General features: G+C 40.6%; 1 protein-coding gene across 6 annotated transcripts in view; it reads left to right on the top strand.

The window, feature by feature from the left end:
• Positions 1-27,911, top strand: part of Fanci (FA complementation group I) — a 97,931-nt gene that overhangs the window by 37,496 nt on the left and 32,524 nt on the right. For 5 of the 6 annotated variants that reach the window (XM_045146319.1, XM_045146324.1, XM_045146323.1 and 2 more), the window contains exons 15-24: positions 1,012-1,142; positions 2,434-2,504; positions 3,698-3,812; positions 8,990-9,112; positions 15,418-15,486; positions 19,105-19,206; positions 20,448-20,618; positions 20,938-21,059; positions 21,790-21,954; positions 23,482-23,661. In XM_045146319.1, the coding sequence (XP_045002254.1) occupies positions 1,012-1,142; positions 2,434-2,504; positions 3,698-3,812; positions 8,990-9,112; positions 15,418-15,486; positions 19,105-19,206; positions 20,448-20,618; positions 20,938-21,059; positions 21,790-21,954; positions 23,482-23,661 (1,249 nt within the window). The remainder of the gene's footprint in view (positions 1-1,011; positions 1,143-2,433; positions 2,505-3,697; positions 3,813-8,989; positions 9,113-15,417; positions 15,487-19,104; positions 19,207-20,447; positions 20,619-20,937; positions 21,060-21,789; positions 21,955-23,481; positions 23,662-27,911) is intronic. The other variant, XM_045146325.1, reaches the window with a different exon arrangement.

Consider the following 27,911-nt stretch of genomic DNA (forward strand, 5'->3'; position numbering starts at 1 on the left):
CTGGGCTTAAAGGTGTGCGCCACCACGCCTAACTTGAGTCTCTCTTGCTCTGTCTGTCATAAAGGTGTGTTCCACCACACCAAGCCAAAAACAAAGAAAAATTCTTGATAGAGGGCTGGAGAGAGAGATGGCTCAGCAGTTAAAGGCACTCGCTTGCAAAGCCTGATAGCCTGGGTTCAGTTTCCCAGTAACCACGTTAAGCCAGATGTACAAAGTGGCACATGTGTCTTGAGTTTGTTTTTAGTCACAGGAGTCCTTGGTATGCCATATTCTATCTGTCTCTTTTCTCAAATATTTTTTTTCTTTTTTCAGTATTTTTGAGGTAGGGTCTCACTGTAGCTCAGGCTAGAGTTCACTATGTAGTCTCAGAGTGGCTTCAAACTCACAACAATCCTCCTACCTCTGCCTCCCAAGTGCTGGGATTAAAAGTGTCCACCACCATGCCTGGCATCAAATAAGTAAATATTTTTTCAAAAAATAAAATTCTTGGGCACTTGCCTGCAGAGACATCCTGAAATCATTTCCCCAGTACCCACTTAAAGCCAGATGCACAAAGTGGGACATGCATCTGGAGTTTGTTTGCAGAGTCTGGAGGCCCTGGTGCACCTGTTCTGTCTGTCTTTTATCTTTTTGTGCTTGCAAATAATAAGTAAAACGTATTCGTGATGGAGAAGAGACCTTGCCAACAGTAAAAGTTCATAAATATTTACTGACTTAATTTAACTTAGAAATATGAAGACATTTGCTACTTGTGTAATTGGCATAACAGGTTTCTTCCTTTCTTATAGACAGTTTAATTTTGTCATCTATCACAAAAAAAAGTTAAAATATTTGGGTTCCATTGACTGGACTAAAATTATGTGCGATCAGTAGAAATTTTTTTTAATTGTAGCATTCTTGATTTATTTCAGAAAAGGAACAAAAAATACTGTTCCTTTCCCTGTATTCATTTTAAATATTCATGTTTATTTTATAGTCGTTAGGCAACTAAGTATAGATTCTGTTTTTCAGAGTTGCTTTCAGACATCATCATGTATGCACCCTTAATTCTTCAGAGTTGTTCTTCAAAAGTCACAGAAACTTTTGACTGTTTGTCCTTCCTGCCCCTTCAGACTGTACAAGGGCTGCTTAAGGCAGTGCAGGTAAGTATTCTGGTACCCAAATTAGCTTACTGAAAATCAAGTTTTCTTTTAAAATATTTTTGTTGATTTATTTGAGAGCGAGAATGAGCACACCAAGACATCTTGCCACTGCACACAAACTTCAGATGCACGTTCCACTTTGTGCATCTGGCTTTACATGGGTGTTAGGGAAATGATCCTAAGTCAGCAGGTTCGCAAATAAGCACCTTTAACTGTTGCGCCATCTTGCCAGCCCTCAAAATCATGTTTAGCTATCCAATAGAAGTCTGATACCTTTCTGTGTCTTTTAAAATAAATTTATATGTCCATGAAATCCTATTTCCCTTCAGTCCCAAACATGAGATTTTGTATTGAGATCACTGAGATAGACTACTTTCCAAGAGACCCCTCTTTGTAGGACTATTTTCCTTTGATTCGTTTTCAGGTTAGTGAAATAATCGAAAGAAAATTAGTGTATATAGTGAGTGCAACAAATTTGCAAAGGCACTCAGACCCTTTTGTTTGTTTGATTTGTTTTGTTTTGAGACAGTCGCATTCTGTAGCCAAAGCTGGCCTGCAGCTCACTATACAGCCCAGGCTGGTCTTGAACTCATGATAATGCTGCTCTAGCCTCCCAAGTAGCAGGGATTATAGACCTGCTTCTACTAGGTCTGGCTACAATTTACTACTCCAAAGTACACCATTATTTTTATTATTAAAAATTTTTAGGGCTTCTGCGTGAGAATGAAAATACTTAGTAGCAGAGGCCAGTAAGTTGAAAAGGAGACATAAAGGGTGGAGAAAGGAAGGGAGGAGGATACTTAATAGGTTGATATTGTATATATGTAATTACAATGATTGTAATGGGGAGGTAATATGATGGAGAATGGAATTTCAAACGGGAAAGTGTGGGGGTGGGGAGGGAGGGAATTACCATGGGATATATTTTATAATCATGAAAAATGTTAATAAAAATTAAAAAAAAAGAATAAAAAAATTTTTTTAAATATTTTTATTTACTTGAGAGAGAGAGAGAATGGGTACACTAAGGTCTCTAACTGCTGCAAATGAACTGTAGGTGCATGTGCCTCCTTGTACATTTGGCTTTACATGGGTCCTGGGGAATTGAATCTGGGCCCTTTGGCTTTGCAGGCAAGCACCTTAACCACTAAGCTATCTCTCTAGCCCTATTTTTAATATTAAGTTTAATTAACATTGGACCACATATGTAAAACAGAACCAGAACCCATAAAATGTTCACAGTATTGCATAGAGATGAGCTAAAGCTAATATAACTTGTTCCCTAATTTAGCCACTTCTCAAAATCAGCATGTCAATCAGAGACTCATTGATAATTGTCCTTCGGAAAGCTATGTTTGCCAGGTATGTGACATTTCTCTAGATCACAAGATGTTAATGCCCTTTAATTCTGGACCCATACGTTACGTTACCTCTGCTCTCTCCCGCTTGTACTTTTCCACAGTGGTCATGCAGATTCTCAACTCAGCAGAGCACTTAGCACAGGAGGCCTTAGGCTGATGCTCTATGTGCTTTTCTCCTTGAGTCTTCGAGCAACCTTGTGAAGTAAAAATTATTACAATCCTCATTTACATAAGGAAAATTATTAGGGCTAGACAAGTGACTTTCCAAAGGGCAAACAGTGGTTGGTGGTAAAACTAATCTAACACCAGCACTTGGGATCTTACGTACTCTTATATACCACCCTTAGGGTAAGCCTTTGGAAAAAGTTCCATTGCTACAGTGTATACAACCTAACTTGATAGTAGTTCCAGAGGAAAAAGGACCTTAATTAAAATGAATATACTCAAAGATTCAGTGAATTATTGAGGTGCCTGTGTTCTGTTCCTCCTGGCCTTTTTTATTGCTAGTGTAGAAGCTGTGGCATAATGCTGGCTCCTAAAAATACACCAGTATGGTCGTATGTGGAAAGTATTTGACACTTGGACCATAAGATACCCAGTTATTATCAAATTGACCATATTATAACACAATATACATGCACAGATCTCTGATCTAGAATTGACTCTTTTTATCACTACTCATCCAAAGGCATGCCTGATAGAACAAGATTGTATGTTGTAGCATCTGTTCCATGGGTTGGTCATTGATCCCCAGCCAGCAGATGAGTTATGTCATTTTTCTGGATGGAAGGTTTGTACAGCATAAAGTACTGTGCTCATGAAGCATTTGTTCAGATACAGCAAAACTCAGCAAGTTCCTTTGTCATTATTCAGTCCCTAGATTTGAGGTACCAGCCTCTTCTGTAGCCTCTCTCAGGACTCTTATTTTAATTTCCAAAGTCTTGAGAGCAAGGAGAAAGAAAGGACAGGCACAGTCATGGGTTAGATAGACAATGAAAAAAGTCAGCTGAATTCCCATACTGCTAATTGTTCTGAGCACCTATTGCTGTATTTTGAGCATGTACGTTCAGTTTGTTTTGTGTTTTGCTTGATTGTTTGTATGTTCTTTCTGTGCATGGAACTATGTATTTTTTTTTGCATGTTGCTGTGAAAGTAGTGCTGTTTGTTAACTTCTTTGTTTATTCCCCGAGTTAGCCAGCTTGATGCACGAAAATCTGCTGTTGCTGGGTTTTTGCTGCTTCTGAAGAACTTTAAAGTTTTAGGAAGCTTGTCTTCTTCTCAATGCAGTCAGTCTATTGGTATCAGTCAGGTATGTATTGTTCACACTATCTGCATATTGAACATTGATTCAGGGAAGGACCAATAATACCAAAGCCAGTTTCCTTTATTTCTGTTACAGTTTTAATAAGGACCTTGAAACTGAGAGCTTTATAATGAGGAGATTGTCAACAAATACTTCTTGGATTGTTTGCTTTTTTTTTTTTTTTTTAATGAGAGAGAATTGAAGGGCCATAACCACTTCAATTGAACTCCAGACACTTTTGCCACCTAGTGGGCATGTGTGGCTTTGCGCTTGCCTCACCTTTGTGTGTCTGCCTTACATGGGATCTGGAGAGAGATCAAATATGGACCCTTGGGCTTTGCAGGCAAGCACCTTAAGTGCTGAGTCATTTTTCCAGCCCTTGTTTTTTCTTTTTTTTTTTTTTTTTTAGGGTTTCACTGTAGTACAGGCTGACCTGGAATTCACTCTGTAGTTTCAGGGTGGCCTCAAACTCATGGCGATCCTTCTACTTCTGCCTCCCTAGTGCTGGGATTAAAGGTGTGCACCATCACACCTGGCTCTTTGTTTCTTGAGTTAGGATCTCATTATGTAGCCTAGCTGGCCCCAAACTTAGTGATTTTCTGCCTCTGCTTCCCTAGTGCTGGGATAATCAGTATGTGTCACCATACCTACATTCACCTAATTAATACTTACTAATAGCAGATTTTCTGTATGCTAGACCATATTATCCAGTATGGTAGCCCCTAGTCTCAATGTGACTACTGAACTATACACTTGATGGAAATGTAGCTAATCTAGATCAAACTGGATTATATATGAAAAGCTCACACCCATTTTGAAGATCTAGAGAAAAATATAAAAACAAAATATTTCAATCATTAATGTTATATTGATTATATGCTAGTAATACTTTGGATATGTTGGGTTAAATACAATACTAACATTTGGGCTAGAGAGATAGCTTAGCGGTTAATGTTCTTGCCTGCAAAGGACTCATATTTGACTCCCCAGGTCACATATAAGCCAGACACACAGTGATACAAGCACACAAGGTCACATATGCACATAAGGCCAGGCCCTCTAGCCACTGCAATTGAACTCCAGATGCATGCACCACCTTTTGACCATGTGTGACCTGGTGCACATGCATCACTTTGTATGTATGGCTTATGCGGGTTCTGGAGAATTGAATCTAGGCCCTTAAGCTTCTTAGGGAAGCACCTTAACTGCTAAGCCATCTCTCCTGCCCTGCTTTTTTTTTAATTAATTTTTTTTTTTTAATCTATGAGAGAGAAGCAGATACAATGAGTGAGCCAGGGCCTTTAGCCACTGCAAATGAACTCCAGATGCATGCACCACCATGTGCATCTGGCTTTCATGGGTCCTGGAAATCAAACCTGGATCCTTAGGTGTCACAGGCAAACACCTTAGCCGTTAAGCCATCTCTCCAGCCCTCATTTTGCTTTTTAAGTGTGGTTACAAGACAATTTAAAAATAATACATGTAAGCCGGGCATGGTGGCGAACACCTTTAATTCCAGCACTTGGGAGGCAGAGGTAGGAGGATCACCTAGAGTTCAAGGCCACCCTGAGACTACATAGTGAATTCCAGGTCAGCCTGAGCCAGAGTGAGACACTACCTTGAAAACCCAAAAATAATAATAACAATAATAATACATGTGATTTGCATTTAAGGTTCATTCTGTCTAGTGGATAGTACCATACAGGCATATTAATGTGCTTTATACTCATTATCATATTCTTAGCACAGTAATTCTCTGACATTAGGTATGATAGTATTTTAAAAATAATCTGGGCATAATGGTGCATGCCTTTAATCCCAGCATTCAGGAGGCAGATTGCCATGAGTTCGAGGCCACCTTGAGACTCCATAGCGAACTCCAGGTCAGCCTGGGCTAGAGTGAGACTCTACCTTGAAAAACCAAGAAAAAATAAAAAAGTTTGGGAGACAGGTGTGGTGGCACATGCCTTTAATCCCAACACTTGTTGGGAGACAGAGGTAGGAGGATTACCATGAGTACAAGGCCACCCTGAGACATAGTGAATTCCAGGTCAGCCTTAGCTAGAGAGAGACCCTACCTTGAAAAACCAAAAAAATATAATAAAATAAGTTTTGGGGGCTGAAGAAATGTCTTAGCAGTTAAGGCACTTACCTGCAAAGCCTAAGGACCCATGTTCGATCTTTCCAGATCCCATGTAAGCCAGATGTACAAAAGATGAGGCAAGTGCAAGGTCACATATGCCCACTTGGTGGCACAGGCATCTGGAGTTTAATTGCAGTTGCTGAGGCCCTGGCGCACCAATTCTAAAAATTAAAAAAAATAAGTTTGTTTATTTTGCACATGTACATCTGTTAAACCTTTTAGCCAGGCATGGTGGTGCACATCTTTAATCCCAGCACTCGGGAGGCTGATATAGGAGGATGGCCATGAGTTCAAGGCCACCCTGAGACACCATAGTGAATTCCAGGTCAGCCTGGGCTAGAGTGAGACCCTACCTCAAAAAAACAAAAAACAAACAAAAAAAAAACCCTTGTAATCTAAGAAAAAACTTTACAGTAAGTTGATAATCTGAGTTTTTAGCAATAAAACTGTCTTCATGTTTGAAATGATGTACTATAAGATTTATAAGCAGACATATTTAACAATTTCATTAGGAATCATACCATTCTGTGATAATTATATGAAACTTCTATTACCTAGTGTAACTAAATATTAACAATACTGAGTATCATTTGTACATATACCTATGTATTCATCCTAAGAAAATAAAGGCAAAGGGAATTAAATAACTTGCTCAAGGTTATATACGAAGTAATGGGTAGAGCTAGAATTTGTCATCTACAGAGTATCAACTACCTTGGTATGATGTCTAGAGCAAAGAAATTTTTGGTCTGGGGCTGGAGAGATGGCCCATCAGTTAAGGTACTTGTTTGAAAAGCCTGAAGGCCCTGAGTTCAGTTCCCTAGGACCCATGTAAGCCAGATGCACTAGGTAGCGCATGCTTGTGGAGTTTGTTTGCAGGTGCTGAAGACCCTGGTGTGCCTGTTCCTCTCTTTCTCATTCTGCCTCTTTCTCTCTTTGAAATAAATAATAAAACCTTTTTAAAAATAAATAAAAAAGGAAAGAAAATTCTTGGTCTAAAATAGCCAGTTTTATTTTAAATTAAACAAAGAGTGTCACATTGCTTCTTTTTGATTTTGTTGAGACAAAGTCTCACTCTATAATCTAAGTTGGTCTGAAACTCACTAAGTAGACCAGGCTGGCCTTGAACTTTATTCTCCTAGCTATGCCTTCTCATGCTGTAAGTACATGCATGAGTCACCACACCTGGCCTAGAATGTCTTTTTTTTTCCTTTAGATTTTTTCTTTTCTTTATTGTTTGTTTTTTGTTTTTCAAGGTAAGGTTTTACTCTAGCCCAGGCTGACCTGGAATTTACTATGGAGTCTCAGGGTAGTCTTGAACTCTTGGCGATCCTCCTATCTCTGCCTCTCAAGTGCTGGGATTACAGGTGTGTGCCACTACTCCTGGCTTCATTTTTTTTAATTAATTAATTTATTTGAGAGAAAGAGGGAAGAAGAGAGAGAGAGGGAGGGAGGGAGGGAAGGAGGAAGAGGTAGCTAGAGAGAATGGGAGCACCAGGGTCTCCGGCCATTGCAAATGAACTTCAGATACATGCGGCCCTGTGCATCTTCTTTACATGGGTACTGGGGAATGTCCTCAGGCTTCAGAGACAAGTGCCTTAACTGCTGACCTGGAATTCATTGTGTAGTCTCAGGGTAACCTTGAACTCATAGCTATCCTCCTACCTCTAGTGCTGGGATTAAAAGTATGTGTCACCACACCCCGTGAGTGAGTGTTTTTTTAAATAAACTATCTTTTTTAATTTTAATTTTTATTTATTTATTAGAGTCAGAGAGAGAGAGTGGGTGTGCCAGGTCTTCCAGCCATTGCAAATGAACTCCAGACACATGGGTCCCCTTGTGCATCTGGCTAACGTGGTTCCTAGGGAATTGAACCTGGGTCCTTTGGCTTTGTTGGCAAGCACTTTAACTGATAAGCCATCCCTCCAGCCCTAGACTATCTTTTTAAAAATATTTTATTTATTTATTTCTTATAGAGAAAGAGAGAAAGAATGGGTGCATCAAGGCCTCCAGTCACAACCTCCAGACACATACACCACCTTTTGCATCTGGCTTATATAGGTTTGGGGAACTGAACCTGAGACCTTAGGCTTCTCATGCAAGCACCTTAACCACTAAGTCATCTCTCCTAATTTATTTATTTATTTATTTATTTATTTATTTATTTATTTATTTATTTATTTTGAGGCAGTGTCTCATTCTAGCCCAGGATGACCTGGAAATCACTTTGTAGTCAGACTGGCCTTGAAGTCATTATGATCCTCCTACCTCAGCCTCCCAAATGATGGGATTAAATGCATGAGGCTCCATGCCTGGCACTTTTTAAATTTTTTGGTGTGTGTATATGTATACATGTTCATGTGCATGAATGTGGGCACATATATGTCATAGTGTACATGTGGAAGTCAGAGGACAACTTGACTGGGTCATTCCTCACCACCACTCCTTGACAGTCCTCATCATTACATTTGTCAAGCTATCTGGTCCACATGTTTCTGGCAAATTCTCTTATTTCCAACTTCCATCTTGCTATCTGTGGTGTTCTGGGATTAGAGAGACATGCCATGTATTTATATGTTGTCTGGGGCTCGTGAACTCAGGTACTCATGCTTGCATGACAAGCCTTTTATCTACTGATCTGTCTCCTCAGCCTCTAAAATATCTATTTATAAGCAAGACTATTTACCTTTAAACTTCTTTGAAATATATTTATTGAAGTCTTAAGGCCTTTTAAGTAATGTATACTGTGATTGCTAGATTATAGTGCTGTAAAATAGTCAATCTGTTTTCCTAAATAGCTGGGATGGTAAAACCTTAAGGTACAGAAAAGTTAATTTTGTTTGAATCCTTGAAAATTCTCTTATTCCAAACCAGAACAAGAGTAACATGTATCACTGTATGGTAATGATTATAGAGTCTGCCTCAGTCCTGGGTTTAGTTCAGGGAAAGCCAAACCTAGTACATTTCATTGATCAAGAATATAGGCTCATTTCAATAGAAATTAACAAGGTAGACATGAACAGGTTGGTCTCCCTTTCAGGTTCAGGTGGATGTTCACAGCCGTTACAATTCTGTTGCCAATGAAACATTTTGCCTTGAGATCATGGATAGTTTGAGAAGATGCTTAGGGCAGCAGGCTGATGTTCGACTCATGCTTTATGAGGTAAGTCAGTAAAGTGGAAGAAATGTAGCAACCTTCCAGCTAACCCTTCTTGGTTTTTGTTGTTGTTGTTGTTGTTTGTTTGTCTTCCTGATTATTAAAGTATAGTAGATAGGGGCTGGAGAGATTGCTCAGTGGTTAAGGTACTTAACCGCCTTAACCTCTAAGCCATCTCTCCAGGCCAGGAAGAATTTTAAATGCTTTGATTTGTATAGTATAGACAATACCAAGAAGTCTACAAAAATGAGTTTGGTAAGCTAAAAGGTCAATATAAGATGTAACAAGATCAACCATGCAAAAATCAATAATGTTTTTGTGTCTTAGCATTGAATAATTAGAAATTGAAATAAATATTTAAAATCAGTCAAAATAAAAAATTTAAACATAAATTTAACAAAATATTTCAAGATTAAATATACTGAAACCATCAACTTATTAAGAAAATTTAAGACAAACTAAAAAGAAAGATATGGGACTGGAGAGATGGTATAGCAGTCAAGGCACACATGTTTGACTCTGCATATCCCATGTAAGCCAGATGCACAAAGGTGAGGCAAGTGCAAGGTCACTCATGCCCACTAGGTAGTGCAAGCATCTGGAGTTCAATTTCAGTAGCTGAGGCCCTGACGTGCCAATTCTCTCTCCCTCCTTCCCTCTCTCCCCCTCTCTTTCTCTCTAACAAATAAAATAGAAAATTTAAAAAGACAGATAATGACATTCCCAAATTGCTCAATATTGCTGAGTATTTAAAGTCCTAAGTGCACCCCTACCTCAAACCCAGGCAGTTATTTAAGTGTATGTGTGAAGTAAGAAAATTTGAATAGAATGTAAAAGAATGGTCAGAATAACTGGAAAAGAACTAGGTTGGCAAGTAGAAATTTGACAAAGATCTCAAGGCCATTCAGTATGGGGCAGAATGGTCTTTTTACAAAAGGCGTTGTAACTGCAAGAGTACCCACAGACCTAAAAATGCTGATAGTATTCTCAAAACTGAGCACATGAAAGTTCTTGTGGCTAAAAGTTATTAGCTAAAGGATACAACACAGAATCAATAGGGGGAAGAGGTGCAGAGAAGTCAGGCCAAACCTAGGTGCAGGGCCATTGCACAGGATCAACTTTGTTGTATGTGTCAATTGTTTAGAGAAGCTTATTTGGGACATGGCACCCAAGATGATTGTGGGAGCATGGTTCATATTAGTCACTCTTTGCCTAGCAGTGCCTCAAAATCCCAAACTGAAGAAAAACAACTTACCATGAACCACATTTTCTATAGTTCAGGCACAGTCAATCACTCTTACGGTTTAGGGAAAGGACTATGTTAGTGTAGATGTTGCAGTTACCTACTCCTTGCTGAGACAAAACATCCAACCAGGAGTGGCTTATGGCAGAAAAGGGTTTATTTCAGCTTACTGTTTTGAAGGGTAGTTTCATCATGATAGGGAAAGCATGGCCGAGCAGGCAGCAAAGGCATCATATTTTGACACAGCAATAAGAAGGAAATGAGTGGAACACCTAGAAAGCTGGACTATAAACCTCATGGTTGGTCCCAAATGACATACCTGTATAGTAAGTGTCCATCTTGCAAAGGCTCCACAGCTTTTTCAAATTGCCACCAGCTGAGGTCTAAGTATTCAAAACAAACACCACAGCAGTGATCTGTTTAAGTCATATTTCTAATCACCAGCATGAAAATGCCAACCTTGAAAGTAACTCTTACTTAAGATAGGAGTCTTGGAGCTACAGAAATGGCTTAGTGGTAAGGCGTTTGCCTGCAAAGCCAAAGAACCTCTGTTTGATTCCCTAGGATTCCCAGGTTAGGAGTTCATTTGCAGTGGCTGGAGGCCCTTGCACACCCATTCTCTCTCTCCCTCTCTCTTTCTCTCAAATAAATAAATAAAAATAAAGTTAAAAAAAAAAAGATAGGAGTCTTTGACCTGTTAACTGTTTCGCAGTCATCTATATGTCAAAAACAGATTAACTTGAAGTGTCATCTATATGTCAAAAACAGATTAACTTGAAGTGGATCATAAATCTAAACTTATTAGGATACTTGAGTATCATTGGTTTGTAAAGACCTTTATGTATTTTTGTTAAAAGTATATGCTAGGCTTTCATTATTTTCAATTATATTTATGTTAGACCTACAGAATTAATCATTGCTTGTTTTTTTTTAAGTTCAGAATTTTAATATATGAATGTACTGTAATTTGATCATTATCCCATTCCATGACCCTTTTTTGTCATCCCTCCCCCACTTCCACTGAATGCCCTTCTTTTTTGAAGTAGTCCCTCTTCAATTGTGGATTTTTTAAAATATTTCTTTTAATTTTTATTTATTTGACAGAGAAAAAGGGGGAGAGAGAGAGAGAGAATGGGTGCACCAGGGCCTCCAGCCACTGCAAACTTACTCCAGACGCATGCACCCCCTTGTGCATCTGGCTAATGTGGGTCCTTTGGCTTTGCAGGCAAACACCTTAATCGCTAAGCCATCCCTCCAGCCCAATTTTGGTATCTTATTCATTATTGTTTCCCCCAAATTCAGGCGTGGTGTGTCAGGACGTTGATGGGTTCAGTATTATCCAGGTCTTACGGAGGTAGAGACATCCACTGTGATGCCATGAATGCACCAGTCACTTCATGTCCTGCAGATAGTGTTCCAGAGCACTCCTCCCAACAGTCTGGCTTTTACATTCTTTCCGCTCCCTCTTCTGAGATGGTCCCTGAGCCTTGGAGGTGTGATAGAGACATCTAATGTAACATTGCGCTCTCAAAATCTCAAGAGCCTCTTGTTTTAGCACTTTGATGAGACTTGAGTCTCCCCAGTATCCATAACCAACTCCAAAAAAGAGCTTCTCTAAGAGGAGTGAGAGTAGCACTAATATTCCTGTCACCTCCTCAGCAATGTTGTTTGGGCCCTGGCAGGTGTGAGAATGAACATGCAGCATCTTTCTAAACCTGAGTATTAGTGCTATATTTTCCAGGTCTATCTGTTATCCTGAAAATTGCATAACTTAATTTACAGGGTTTTTTTGAGTTATTTTAAATTGTTTTTTGGATTCTCTTTGAGTTCCATCAGATTTCTATTGAGTTCTTTCAGCTGTCTATGCTCTCTTGGATTTCATTCAGGCATTTATTCATGTTAAGTTATATATATATGTTGGTATTTGTTTGTTCATATGGACATATTCTATTTCTCTTGTTGAGAATACTGGAACTTATACAAGACAGTAGTAGGGTCCTAGGAGGGGCATGAGCTAGCATGGGATTTGGGGCTTACACTTAGAGTACGTACATAGGTCCAGAGGAGGTACCTGTGGGGTTGCATCAAGAGTGGCATGATGTGGGTTCCTCCATTCATGGTGAGTGAGGATGTGAGGTATGTTTGTGCTGGGCCCAGTGGGGAGGATGCTAGTAATGAGGAGCTCATTTGTAAGGGTTTGACTTCCCAGGCTGGCAGTAGACACAAGTAGGGTTTGGGGAGATCACTAGGGGACTGTGAAGCCACCTGAAATGGCAACTCCCCTAGGAACCCTGAGAGGCACAGGTGGAACAGGAGAGGATCTGGGGAATTGTGAACCCTTAGTGGTGTTTTTTTTAAATTATTTTTTATTTTTATTTATTTATTTTTTAAATTTATTTATTTATTTATTTATTTGAGAGCGAAAGAGAGAAAGACAGATAGAGGGAGAGAGAGAGAATGGGCGCGCCAGAGCTTCCAGCCTCTGCAAATGAACTCCAGACGCGTGCGCCCCCTTGTGCATCTGGCTAACATGGGACCTGGGGAACCGAGCCTCGAACCTGGGTCCTTAGGCTTCACAGGCAAGTGCTTAACTGCTAAGCCATCTCTCCAGCCCTTAAATTATTTTTTAATAACAACTTCCATGATTATAAAAAATATCCAATGTAATACCCTCCCTTCCCCCACTTTCTCCTTTGAAACTCCACTCTCAATCAGTCTCTTTTATTTTGATGTCATGATCTTTTCTTCCTTTCATGATGGTCTTATGTAGGTAGTATCAGGCACTGTGAGGTCATGGATATCCAGGCCATTTTGTGTCCAGAGGAGCACATTGTAAGGAGTCCTACCCTTCCTTTGGCCCTTATATTCTTTCTGCTGCCTCTTCTACAATGGACCCTGAGCCTTGGAAGGTATGATAGAGATATTGCAGTGCTGAGCACTCCTGTCACTTCTTCCCAGCACCATGGTGCCTTCTGAGTCATCCCAAGGTCACTGCCATCTGAAAAGAGAAGATTCTCTACCAAAAGTGAGAGTAGCATTAATATATGGATATGAACATTAAGAGAAGTGCTTACTGAGCAATTTGATGAGCACAGTATATACATTTAGACAGACAGCAGCAGACCTTACACCCCTAGGGCTCATGGCTACCCCTGCTGTAGGTTTTCAGTATCAGGGATGTATTCCCTCCCATGGAGTGGGCCTCCAGTCCAACTAGAGGGCAGTTGGTTTCCATCATGGCAGATGTGCCACTTTCGCACCCATTGGCTCATTTGGCTGGATGGGCAAATATAAAGCTTGCAGTGTCTACTGTTGAGTATCTTCACTGGTGATTTCTCTCTCTCCCATTGCACTGCATGCAGAATGGCTTCTTCCAGCTTTCTGTCAGCTGGTCTACATGGAGGAGGTTCTCACCTCAGTTCCAGCAGGATTTCTCAGAACTTGGAATATATCAGTCCAAGCCCTTCTGGCTTTAAAAGTTTGTGTTGAATAATCTGCTGTAATCCTGATGGGCTTGCTTTTGTGGGTAACTTGATTTTTCTCTCTAACTGCTTTCAATATTTTTTCTTTGGTGTGTGTGTTTGGAAGTTTGATTATAATATGGCGAGGAGAGGTTCTTTCCAGGTTTTGTCTGGCTGGGGTTCTAAAGGCTTCCTGTATCTGCATTAGCACCTATTTCCCAATTTGGGGGAAATTTTCTTCTGTGATTTTGTTGAAGACGCCTACTATGCCTTTGGAGTGGAATTCTTCTCCTTCTACTATGCCCTGAATTCTTATATTTGATCTTTTCATAGTGTCCCGAATATCTTGAAATTCCCACTCATACTTTTCTATAAGTTTGTCTTTCTCTTTGTTGGACTGTATTAGATCTGCCACCTGGTCTTCTAGCTTAGATATTCTGTCCTCTCCTTCATCCATTCTACTGGTGAGATTTTCTACAGAGTTTTTTTATTTCATTAACTGTGTTCTTCATTGCTAGTAATTCTGACTGGTTTTTCTTTATTATTTCTATTTCCTTATTTATGTCTTGTATTGCCTTTTTTATTTCATGAAATTGGTGTCCTGTGTCTTCTTTGATTTCCTCTTTGATTTCTCCTTTGATTCCTTTGATTTGTTCTTTGACCTCTTTTCTAGCTTACTGGCCTTTGCTACTGAGTTTTCTTCCTACTCACACTGAGGTAGGGTCTCACTCTAGCTCAGGCTGACCTGGAATTCACAATGTCTTCTCAACCTGGCCTCAAACTCATGGTGATCTTCCTACCTCTGCCTCCCAAGTGCTGGGATTAAAGGTGTGTGCCACCATGCCCGGCTTTTTACATATTTTTAAAAATATTTATTCTTTATTTATTAGAGAGAGGGAGAGAGGAAGAGAGTGGACACGCCAGGGCCTCAAACTCCAGGTGCATGCACTGCCTTGTGCATCTGGCTTACGTGGGAGCCGGTGAATCGAACCTAGATCCTTATACTTCACAGGCAAACACCTTAATCACTAAGCCATCTCTCCAGCCTAATTACAACAGTTTTAAACTAAGCCTGGAATATTTTGAATCAGGAAAAAGTACCCCGATTATTTATGTTCTGGTCTTTCAAGTTATGAAGTACTGGAAGAATGTTCTAAAAGGGAAGGCTTCTAATAGAGGCCTAGAACTTCCCTGTATCCTATATTAGGGTGAAGCAAAGTACTGCAAAGTTGGAGGGATCCTGTGCTTAAAAATTGTGAGGACTAGCCGGCCATGGTGGTGCACACCTTTAATCCCAGCACTCAGGAGGCAGAGGTAGGAGGATCGCTGTGAGTTTGAGGCCACCCTGAGACTCCATAGTGAATTCCAGGTCAACCTGGGCTTGAGTGAAACCGTACCTCGGGGGAAAAAAAAGAAAGAAAGAAAGAAAGAAATTGTGAGGACTGTGTTCAGATTGTTAACCCAGTTTTTGATCTCGTCTTAATTTAGGCAAATAATCTTAAATTTTCTGAATTTTTCTCCCTTTAGGAAATACAGTCCCCATTTTTACAAAAAGTGTATTATAGAATAATAAAGAAAAGTCATTTATTCTATATGATTGCTCCTAGGGGTTATATGATGTTCTTCGAAGGAACTCTCAACTGGCAAGTTCAATCATGCAGACTCTGCTTTCACAGGTAAAACATATTTTTGTGAACTGTATAGAGAAATAGATAATGAACCATTCAGAAGTGATTGATGCTTTTCAGACTTTAGCAAATAAGTTTATTATTAAATAGTACAATGGTGAGTTGTAAGAGGCTCAAGGATGTCATGCTATCTGGATTTGTTTTATTTAAGTCATCACCAGCTTCCATATAGCCATTTTTGTTATCTGTGATTTAACATTCTACTTCTTAAGTCAGAAAGACTCTTTAAAAAATATGTTTTGTGGGCTGGAGAGATGGCTTAGCAGTTAAGGTGCTTACCTGCAAACGTAAGAATGCCTGTTTGGATCTCCAGGTCCTACATAGCTAGATGCATGTTGACCCAAGTGTGCAATACTGCATGTGCACACAAGGGGGCACGTGTCTGGAGCTTATTTGCAGTGGCTAGAGGCTCTGGCGTGCCTATTCTCTCTCTATCTCTGATAAATAAAATAAAATAAAAATATTTTTATTAGGCTGAAGAGATGGCTTAGTGGTTAAGGCACTTGCATGTGAAGTCTAAGAACCTATGTTCAACTCTCCAGGTTCCACATAGGCCAGATGCACAAAGTGACATAGGCACAGTAGGTCACACATGCGCACAAGGTGGCACACGTCAAGAGTTTGGTTACAGTGGCTGGAGGCCCTGACATGCCCATTCATTCTCATTCTCTCTCTCTCATAAAATGTTTATTTATTTATTTATTAGAGAGGAGAGGCAGATAGAGAGAGAATGGGCACCTCAGGGCCTCCAGCCTCTGCAGTTGAACTCCAGATATATGTGTCACCCTGTGTACCTAGCTCTACATGCGTACTGGGGAATTGAACCTGGGTCTCTTGGCTTTGCTGGCAAGTGCCCCAACCGCTAAGCCATCTCTCCAGTCCTCAAGAGTATTTTATTGTTCCTCTTTCTCTATCTTATTAGTACAGGAGAGTGGAACACTTACAGAAGTTAAAATAGAGATGGTTTGGGTTTTATGGAGCTGTGTAACTCAGGGTTGTGTTTTTTTTGTTTGTTTGTTTGTTTTCTTTTTCCTGAGGTACTGTCTTGCTCTATCCCAGGCTGACTTAGAATTCACTATGTAGTGTCAGGGTAGCCTCAAACTCACAGCAGTCCTCCTACTGTAGCCTCCCAAGTGCTGTGATTAAAGGTGTACACCACCACTCCTGGCTTTCCTCTCCTATTTTGATGTCTTTTTACCCTATTCCATTATCCATGGTTGACATTGTGGATGGGCCCAATGTTATGTAGATCTTGTGTAAGTAACAACAGCTACTGTGAGGTTGTGAAAATACAGCTGCTAGAAGACAGCATTGCAAAATACAACACTCTGTTTTTTGGCTTTTATATTCTGTCCATCATCTCTTCCAGTGTTCCCCGAGCTTTGGAGGGTGTGATAAAGATGTCTTATTTTGCTGGGCATGGTGGTGCACACCTTTAATCCCAGCACTTGGGAGGCGGAGGTAGGAGGATCACTATGAGTTCAAGGCCACCCTGAGAATACAGAGTGAATTCCAGGTTAGTCTGAGCTAGAATGAGACCCTACCTCGAAAAACCAAAAAAAAAAAAAGATGTCTTATTTTGCATTGAGAACTCAGCTGTCACGTCATCTTTGTACTTTAACAAGATTCTATTCTTCCCAGTAGTCACTGCCATCTACAGAAATAAGCCACTCTGTCAAATGTGAGAGCAGCTCTAGGCTAGGGGCATAAACATAAATATTTAGAAAACAATTTGCTGGGCAAAACATGTTCATTTAGCCACATAAAAGTAATAGTTTCATCCCTAGGGTCTATGATATCCTCAGCCCTGGGCTTTTTGACTAGGGTTTTAGTACCAGGCATGAATTCCCTCCTGTGAAGTGGGTCTCAAAATCAATCTGAGATCAGATGGTTGCCCTTGTAACAGTCATGCCACTATTGCGCTATTCGGCATATCTTGCCTGGCTGGCCAGTTGTGTAGTTTGCAGGTTCCACTGCTGGTTAAGACTGTTGATGGCTTTTCTCCCCCAGCTCCCTGCATAGCATTTTCCAGCACCATGACAGTTAGCCAGCAGGAAGGAAGCTTCCACCTCCGTTCCAGCTTTATTTCTCATTGTCCTGCAACCAAAGTATGTGGTGTCTTCAGCAATAGGCTCTCACCATCTGGTTCTATTGGGCAACCAAGTACACTGCCAAGACCCATATTGTTTGGGGGTAGCTCAGGGCCTCCCTGACAAACATCTCATTGGGAGATATCCCACCCCTGGCCCTAGGATTTTCCTGTAACAACCTATGATGGTACCAAGATTCTTAAACACTTAACTTTGCCAACAAAGTGTCAATTGCTTATGCTGGTTCAGGAACTGATAGGAAGGGAGTATGACAGAAATGACATAGAGAAAAAGAACTATATAAAGACTACCTCAGGGCTGGAGAGAATGCTCAGTGGTTAAAGGAACTTGCTTGCAAAGCCCAATGGCCTGGGTTTGATTCCTCAGTACACACACAAAGCCAGATGCACAAAGTAGTGCATGTGTCTGGAATTCATTTGAAGTGGCAAGTGGCCCTGGCACACCCATACTCATTCTCTTTATCTGTCTCTCTCCCTCCAATAATTAAATAAAAGTAAAAGACTAGGAATATGGTGGCACACGCCTTTAATCCCAGCACTCAGGAGGCAGAGGTAGGAGGATCACTGTGAGTTTAAGACCACCCTGAGACTACATAGTGAATTCCAGGTCAGCCTGAGCTAGAGTGAGGCCCTACTTCAACCCCCCCCCCCCCCTCCAACACACACACACACAAGACTAGGAGACTTTTAGTGGTTAAGGCCTTTGCCTGGGAAGCCTAAGAACCCAGATTCGATTCCCCAGTGCCGACATAAGCCAGATGCACATGGTGGTGCATGTGTCTGGAGTTCGTTTGCAGTTGCTAGAAGCCTTGGGGCACCCATTCGCTGTCTCTACTCTCTCTCTCTCTCTCTCTCTCTCTGTCTGTCTCTATCTCTAATAAATAAATAAAAATAAAATCTTAAAAAATATCTTTAAGGGGCTGGGGAGATGGCTTAGCAGTTAAGCACCTGCCTGTGATGCCTAAGAACTCTGGTTCAAGACTTGATTCCCCAGTACCCATGTAAGCCAGAAGCACAAGGTGGCACATGCATCTGGAGTTTGGTTGCAGTGGATGGAGGTCCTGATGTGCCCATTCTCCCCTTCCCTCCCCTCCCCTCCCCTCTTCTCCTCTCCTCTCTTCTCCTCTCTTCCCTCCCTCCCTCCCTCCCCTCCCTCCCTCCCTCCCTCCCTCCCTCCCTCCCTCCCTCCCTCTCTCTCTCTCTCTCTCTCTCTCTCTCTCTCTCTCTCTGTCTGTCACTCTCAAATAAAAATTAAAAGCCTGTGTGGGACTGTTAATTTAAAAAAAATCTTAAAAAATTTATTTAAAATGTTGTAAAATAAAGACTACCTCAAGCAGAACAAAGGGTATAGGCAGACCAAAACAATACAAATTTCACTATTCTACCTTTTGGATCATCTTAGAATACATTTGATGTTACAGGTACATTAGCTTGAATAGTTTTAAAAAATCAAAAAGTATTCATGAGCCATTATTTCCCCCCTTTACTATGTATAGTTAAACCAGTACTATGAACCAGAACCTGACCTGCTGCCTCCTCTGAAATTAGGAGCTTGTGTTCTGACCCAAGGAAATCAGATCTCCCTACAAGAACCATTGGTAAGACTTTTATTCCTCTATAGATATTATTTTTACTATTAGTGAAAAGGTTGATCTAAAGAAAGAGATCCCCTTTCCTATGAAACCATTTCTATTTTTTTTTTGTTTGTTTTTTTTGGGGGGGGGTTGTTTTGTTTTGTTTTCTGAGGTAAGGTCTCACTCTAGCCCAGACTGACCTGGAATTCACTATGGAGTCTCAGGGTGGCCTCGAACTCACAGTGATCCTCCTACTTCTGCCTCCTGAGTGCTGGGATTAAAGGCGTGTGCCACCACACCTGGCTCGGATCTGTTTTTGAAACATCTCCACATACTAACCCATGGCACCCACCACTTCCCCCATCTTTTACTTACAGATCTTCAAGATAAAACTGCCCAAGGAGCCATTGAACTCAGGATCTGCTTCCTTAGTCTGAAGGGAATACATGATTTTTTTTAAATTATTTATTTATTTATTTGAGAGCGACAGACAGAAAGACCGATAGAGGGAGAGAGAGAGAATGGGCGCACCAGAGCTTCCAGCCTCTGCAAACGAACTCCAGACGCGTGCGCCCCCTTGTGCATCTGGCTAACGTGGGACCTGGGGAACCGAGCCTCGAACCGGGGTCCTTAGGCTTCACAGGCAAGCGCTTAACCGCTACGCCATCTCTCCAGCCCGGGAATACATGATTTAAATTGAGCTAAATTAGGCACTGTATTGAACTTTCAGAGGAACAAGGCAGGTGGTTGTTGTCATAGTCATCGTCATTTTCTGCTTTTAGGAAAGAGGGCAAAAACTGAAACTTCCCACTACAAGTGACTTAGGACTTGTGGCAGAAGAAAGGGAGATGCTGTTCATTTGTCAAACCCAGTCTTCATGTGTGTGCCTTCAGTGCATGAGCTGTTCCAAGCCTAAGTCTGATTCTACATTGTTCTCCTAAAGATTCCCTCACTGTAAAACCTTAACTTTGGAATAGCTTTTAGGACTTGAGAAATAATGACTGTTTAACATCATAATGTGGCTCTATGAGTGTTTGTATCAGTCTAGATACAGCATATCTGATGTTTCATTCTGAAATATCAGCTACTTATAATAAGGCCAGTTCCTTTAGAAAAGGCTGAAAAAGCAACTCTGTTAGTTCAGTTGCTTTTTTCAGTTGTGTTAGTTCAGATAGACTTAAACTGTGATGCCGAGGAATAAGCCTCGACAGTTTCGTTAGGGTGCCCCTCAACACTGACTAATATTCACTTCTTTTCTCCTACAGGATCATCTGCTGTCTTGTATTCAGCATTGTTTGGCCTGGTATAAAAGTAGAGTGGTCCCCTTACGACAGGGAGATGATGAGGAAGAAGAGGGATTTTATCATGAACTAGATGATATGTTGGAATCTATTACTAATAGAGTGATTAAGAGTGAACTGGAAGATTTTGAACTGGTAATTGCTGTGTCCTCAGCTGTATTGACTAATAGATTTTTGCAGCTTATTAATTTTTAAAAATATATTTTATTTATTTATTTGAGAGAGAGAAAGAGGGAGAGAGAGCACAAGCGGGAGGGAGGAAGGAAGGGAGAGAGAGGCACCAGGGCCTCCAGCCACTGCAAATGAACTCCAGATGCATGTGCCCCCTTGTGCATCTGGCTTACATGGGTCCTGGAGAGTTGAACCGGGATCCTTTTGCTTTGCAGACAAATGCCTTAACCACTAAGCCATCTCTCCAGCCCCAGCTTATTAATTTTTATTATATGTCTTCTAGGATAAGTCATCAGATTTTTCTCAGAGCACTGATGTTGGCATCAGAAATAATATCTTTGCATGTCTCATGATGGGAGTTTGTGAAGTGCTAATAGAATATAATTTCTCCATAAGTAATTTTAGGTAAGCTATTGTTATGACTCCACTTGTAGTTTTGTTTGTTTATTTATTCAAACGACATGCTAGACACTAAATAGACTAAACACTATAATGATCTCTTAAATGGGTACCTAGCCTAAATCCAAACTTTGTTCTTTCTTTTTTTTTTAAATTTTATTTTATTTATTTATTTGAGAGCAACAGACAGACACAGAGAAAGAGGTAGATAAATAGAGAGAGAATGGGAGCACCAGGGCCTCCAGTAACTGCAAATGAACTCCAGACGCATGTGCCCCCTTATACATCTGGCTTACATGGGTCCTGGGGAATCGGGCCTCGAACTGAGGTCCTTAGGCTTCACAGGCAAGTGCTTAATTGCTAAGCCATCTCTCCAGCCCAAACTTTGTTCTTTCTGAACTATGTGCCAGTCGGGCGTGTGAATGTTTTCTCTCTAGCAGACTTTAATTTGTTCAAAATTCTCCAGACCCTAAGTTGAGGTCACACTGATGTTAGTAGAGAAATGTTACTAGTGGCAGCATTGGACTTGCATAATTTTAACTGGTATAAGATGGAAGAAAAAACTTCTAGGTGGACTGGTATGACTTGGGATTACAGTGTTAATACAGGTCTATTCACTTGCAATGTGATGTGTAAAATATGTTTAAAGGAACATTTTAATTTCCTTATACTGTCAGTAAAATTAAAGTGGGTTAGACTGATACTTGTCCTTATTTGTCTTTTTTCTTTTATATAGTAAGAGTAAGTTTGAGGAGATTCTGAGCTTATTTATGTGTTACAAGAAGTTTTCTGACATCCTTAATGAAAAGACTGGTAAAGGCAAAACCAAAATGGCCAGTAAGGCAAATGATAGTTTACTATCCATGAAATTTGTGTCTGATCTTCTCACTGCTCTTTTCAGGTAAGGTTCTACGCTATGTATGGAGAGACAACTGTTCAATAGAGATATTAATGTGTACCGCATTTCATTTGTATTATTTAATTTGGATACACAATTCTTACTGTTCTATATATAGCAAGAACTATGTTGAGTTAATTTTCTCTCTCTCTCTTTTTTTTTTTTTTGTTTTGATTTTTCAAGGTAGAGTCTCACTCTGGCTCAGGCTGACTTGGAATTCACTATGTAGTCTCAGGGTGGCCTTGAACTCACTGCAATCCTCCTGCCTTTGCCTCCGAAGGGCTGAGATTAAAGGAGTGCGTTACCATGCCTGGCTAATATTCTCTTTTTTAAAATATTTATTTATTTATTTGCAAACAGAAATAAAGAGAGAGAGAATAGACATGCCAGCACCTCTAACCACTGCAAACAAACTCCAGGTGCATGTGCCACTTGGTGCATCTGGCTTTACATGGGTACTGTGGAATCAAACTCAGGTCATTAGATTTTGTAGACAAACATCTTAATCACTGAGCAATCTCTCCCCCCCTAGTTTTAATTTTCTTAAAATGAAAACTGCCCAATCCAAGGTAGGCATTTTAAAGGGATAGTACCTCAAAATTACTAATAAAAAAATAAGAGCCAGGTATGGTGGCACACACCTTTAATCCCAGCCCTTGGGAGGCAGAGGTAGGAGGTTTGCCATGAGTTCAAGGTCACCCTGAGACAACATAGTGAATCCCAGGTCATTTGGGCCTAGAGCGAGATCCTTCCTTGAACTAAAACAATAAACAATGGACTAATAAATGAAAAGTTGTTCTAAGAAAATCTTTTTTTAAAAGTATTTTGTATATAATACATTAAAAGGGAAGAAAGGAGAAAACTGAATTAAAAGTAAAAAGAAAAAAAGTACAGCCAAAAACCTAAAAGACCAAAACTGTCATTTTGATTTTATTAAAGTATAAATGAGATGGGCTGGAGAGATTGCTTAGTGGTTAAGGTGCTTGCCTATGAGCCTAAAGAACCAGGTTTGGTTCTCCAGTACCCATGAAAGTCAGATGCACAAGGTAGCACATGCGTCTGGAGTTTACTTGCAGTGGCTGGAGGCCCTGACATACCTGTTCTCCCTCTTCCTCTCTCTCTCTCTCCCTCTCTCTCTCTAGTAAACAAATAAATAAAGTGTAAATGATTACAAGGGTAGAACTGCATAACAACTAAATGCATGTAAAAGAACAGCCATGACAATGACCTTGACATGGACTGCCTAGAGAAAGAATGCTATTCAAAGTTTGGTGGGTGCCTCTGTTCTATATAGTCTCTAGCAAGCCTAATTCCAGATCCTCGTAGTGAGGCCCCTCCCTTCTCTTGGTGGTGGTGGTACTGGGTGGAGACTGAACTCAGGACCTAACACATGCATGTACTGAGCTATCTTCATTCATTTTTAAAATTTTATTTTGAGAGAGGGTCTCCATGAACTTGCAGTTCTCCTGCCTTAACTTTCTGAGTAGCTTGAATTATAGGCCCACCTCCTTTCCTTCTTTCCCTCTCTAGGGATAGCACCCAAAGCCATGAAGAGAGCCTGTCTGTTCTCAGGTCCAGCAATGAATTTATGCACTATGCAGTGAATGTAGCTCTGAAGAAAGTACAACAACTGATACAAAGAGGGCATGTGAGTGGTCCTGATGGCCAAAACCTAGACAAGGTCTTTCAGAACCTCTGTGACATAACTCGGTAAGGCACCTCCACCCTCAGAAATCAGTTTACTAGCTTCTATGCTACGAATTCTCCAGGAGAGGAGATTGGGAGTGGGTTGGAAGGTGATTTGAGGCTGGGTATGAGTTAAGAGTGAAATGACAGTCACTGGTATTGGGTCTTTTTTCTAGTCTTGCTTTGTTGTAGTTTGTTTGTCTCATATTTACAAAGGAAGAGGGATATTATTACATGATTAAATGATCTTGAAATAAGCCGGGCATGGTGGCGCATGCCTTTAATCCCAGCACTCAGGAGGCAGAGTTAGGAGGATTGCTGTGAGTTGGAGGCCACCCTGAGACTCCATCGTGAATTCCAGGTCAGCCTGGGCTAGAGTGAGACCCTACCTTGAAAAATTTTTTAAAAATTTAAAAATGATCTTGAAATAGATATAACAATCCTAAATGTATATGCACCTGACAACAGATTCAAAATACTTGAAGCCAAAAAATTTAATAAAACTGAAAGGAGTCAAATACTTATTATAATTAATCACTTCTCAGTAATTGGGAAGACTAACAGAAAAATCAGAAATCACGTGAAAAACCTGAACAACATTGTCATCCATCTTGACGTCACTGCCGATGTGTAAGCACACTCAGCAGGAGCTGTCCATACATTTCATATGCACATGGCGTTTTCATCACAGTGAGCCACAAAACACACCCAACACATTTAAAAATATAGATCACTTTGTCTCTAACCATATAGAATTAACTAACTGCAACAGCAAGCTGTGACAGGAAGATATCTGGATGATCCTCAGATATTTAGGAGCAAAATAGACTTCTAAATTACCTATAGTCAAAGAAAAAGTAAAGGTGAAATTAGAAAATACCTTTAATAGAAGGATAATGAATGCACCACATATCAAAATGTGCATAATCATAAGCTGGAGAGATGATTTAGCATTTAAGGCACTTGCCTGCAAAGCCAAAGGACCTAGATTCAATTCTCCAGGACCCATGTACAAGGTGCCACATGCTTCTGGAGTTTGCAGTAGCTGGATGTCCCTGGTGCACCCATTCATTCTCTCTCTCTCAAATAAAAATAAAAACAAAAATTTTTAAATGTGTATAATCAGCTAAAGCACAATGTAGAAATTTTTAGCAGTTGATGATTTATTTAAAAAAAAAAAAAAACCTCAAGTCTCCTATGTAAGCTTCTACATTTAAAAAAAAAAATAGAGAAAGAGGGCTGGAGAGATGGCATAGCAGTTGAGTGCCTGCCTGTGAAGCCTGAGGATTTGAGGCTCAATTCCCCAATACCCAAGTAATCCAGATGCACAAGGTGGTGCATGCATCTGGAGCTCGTTTGCACTGGCTGGAGGCCCTGCTGCGCCTATTCTCTTTGTCTCTCCCAAATAAATAAATAAAAAGAAAAAAAAATCAAGAAAAAGCTGGGAGTAATGCCATAGGCTTGTAATGTCAGAGATTGGAAAAAGCTGCAGGTGGATTCTGAGTTCAGAGCCAGCCTTGTCTCAAAGAAAGTAAAATATATTAAAAAAGGGGACTGGGAAGATGGCTCACCAGTTACAGATGCTTGCTAGCAAAGTCTGCCAGCCTGAGTTCAATGTCCAAGCTATCCACGCAGGCCAGGCGCAAAAAGTGTGTCTGCCAGTATGCAGAAGTAGTATTTCTGTGAGTTTGAGGCCAGCCTGAAACTACAGAGTGAGTTACAGGTCAGCCTTGGCTAAAGTGAGAACCTACCTTGAAAAAAAACAAACAAAATAGCAACAAAAAAAAAAAGTGGTGTGTCTGGCATTTGCTTTCAGTGGCAAAGGCCCTGGCATGCCTACACACATATACACACACGAAAAATATTTTTGAAAATGAAAATAATTGGAAGAAAGGAAATAACAAAAAGGAGCAAAATCATTGAAAATAAAAATAATTGAGAAAATGAAACAAAGCCAGTTCCTGTGAGATTAGTAAATTTAATATAAGAAAAAAAGGAAAAGACAAAATACAAATATTAGAAATGAAGGCAGAGCTGGGTATCCCTCTAATTCCAGTACTCAGGAGGCTGAGGTAGGAGGATTGCCATGAGTTCAAAGCCAGCCTGGGATACCTACTGTTCCAGATCAGCCAGAGCAAGACCCTGCCTCAAAATAATAATAATAATAACTCACTCTCTCTTGCTCTCTGTCTCTCTCGCTCTCTCTCTTGCTTGCTCTTTCTAAAAATAAAATATTTTTAAAAGAAAGAGGGTTGGAGAGATGGCTTAGTGGTTAAGGCACTTGCCTGCAAAGCCTAAGGACCCATGTTTGACTCTCCAGATCCCATGTTAGACTCTCCAGATCCCACATTAGCCAGATGCACAAAGGTGAGGTATACACAAGGTTTCACATGCCCACTAGGTGCTGTAAGTGTCTGGAATTTGATTTCAGCAGCTGAGGTCTTGCCACACCGATTCTCTCTCTCTCTCTCTCTCTCTCTCTCTCTAAAAATAAAATGAAAAAAAAAATAAAGATATTAATAGCTTGTGCTAATCTTACCAGTAAGGTAAATGAACAAGTTAGCATACATAGTAATGATGTAATCATTATGGCATTTTCTTTTTTAAAAAAAATTATTTATTTGAATGCAGAGTGATACAGACACACACACACAGAGAGAGAGAGAGAGAGAGAGAGAGAGAGAGAGAGAGAGAGAGAGAGAACAGCTACACCAGGGCCTCTAGCCAGTGCAAAGGAACTCTAGGTGCATGTACCACTTTGTGCTTCTGGCTTTCGTCGGTACTGGGGAATCAAACCCAGTTATTAGGCTTTTTGCAGGCAAACATCTTAACTGCTGAGCCATCTCTCAAGCATTTTCTTTCTTGTTTATTTATTAGAGACAGAGAGAGGAGGAGAGAGAGTGAGAATGGGTGCACCAGGGCCTCTAGCCACTGCAAACGAACTCCAGATGCTTGTGCCACCTTGTGCATATGGCTTACATGGGACCTAGAGAATCAAACTGGGGTTCTCAGGCATTCACCTTAATCTCTAAGCCATCTCTCCAGCCCAGCATTTTCTTTTTTTTTTAATTTTTTTGGTTTATTTTTATTTATTTATTTGAGAGCGACAGACAGAGAACGAGGCAGAGAGAGAGAATGGGCGTGCCAGGGCTTCCAGCCACTGCAGACGAATTCCAGATGCGTGCGCCCCCTTGTGCATCTGGCTAACGTGGGTCCTGGGGAATCGAACCTCGAACTGGGGTCCTTAGGCTTCATAGGCAAGCGCTTAACCGCTAAGCCATCTCTCCAGCCCCCAGCATTTTCTTTTTTAAAAATATTTTTACTGGAGCTGGAGAGATGGTTCAGCAGTTAAGGTGCTTGCCTGTGAAGCCTAAGGTTCCATTCCAAGGACCCACATAAACCTGATGCACAAGGTGGCACATGTGTCTAGAGTTCATTTGCAGTGGCTAGAGGCCCTAGAGTGCCCGTTCTCTCTCTCAAATAAATAAAATTAAAGCATTTTAAAGTATCTTTATTTGCAAGGAAAGAGAGAAGAGGACACTGGCCTTCTTACAATTGCAGACAGATTCCAGGTGCACGTGCCACATTATGTGTCTGGCTGTACATGAGTACTGGAGACCCAAACCCTGGGCCTACAGGCTTTATAAGCAAATCCCTTTAACCACTGAGCCATTTCTCCAGACCCATTCTCTCTTTGTCCCTTGTGCAGCTACTTCTCCTCTACCTAAATGGTACCTCATTCTGACTTCATGTCACATGTTTTCCATTACACACTCTCATTTTTTCCCTTCCTTTGAGATCTCTTCCTCCACTCTCATGGTCTCTAGTTTCATGACCCACACACACACATGCATATACATAACATCTGTATAAAATTTTTCATGTGTATAGCTGCATGTACACATTTATGTGTGGTTGGAAATTTGATCTCAGGTCCTAAATACTTGTACAGCAAGCACTTTCCTGATTCAGCTATCTTTCCCGTCCCACACATCTATATCAGCTTAAGTCTAGGACTTAGGGAGCTGGCTCAGTGGATAAAATGTTTTCTGTCCTTGAATGAGGTCCTGAGTCTGGATCTCTAGAATCTGAGTGAAATGTTAGATGTTGTGGCATGTTACTATAAACCCAACTCTGGGAAGACAGTGGCAGGGAATCAATTTCTGGGGCTCACTGGCTACCTAGACTAGACAAATTGGTGAGTCCTAGGTTCAGCAAGAAAGCCTGTCTTGGAGGATGAGGTAGAGCGGGATCAAGTAAGACACCTAACATCA

This window comes from Jaculus jaculus, chromosome 3 (assembly GCF_020740685.1).
Source record: "Jaculus jaculus isolate mJacJac1 chromosome 3, mJacJac1.mat.Y.cur, whole genome shotgun sequence".
Classification (NCBI taxonomy): domain Eukaryota; kingdom Metazoa; phylum Chordata; class Mammalia; order Rodentia; family Dipodidae; genus Jaculus; species Jaculus jaculus.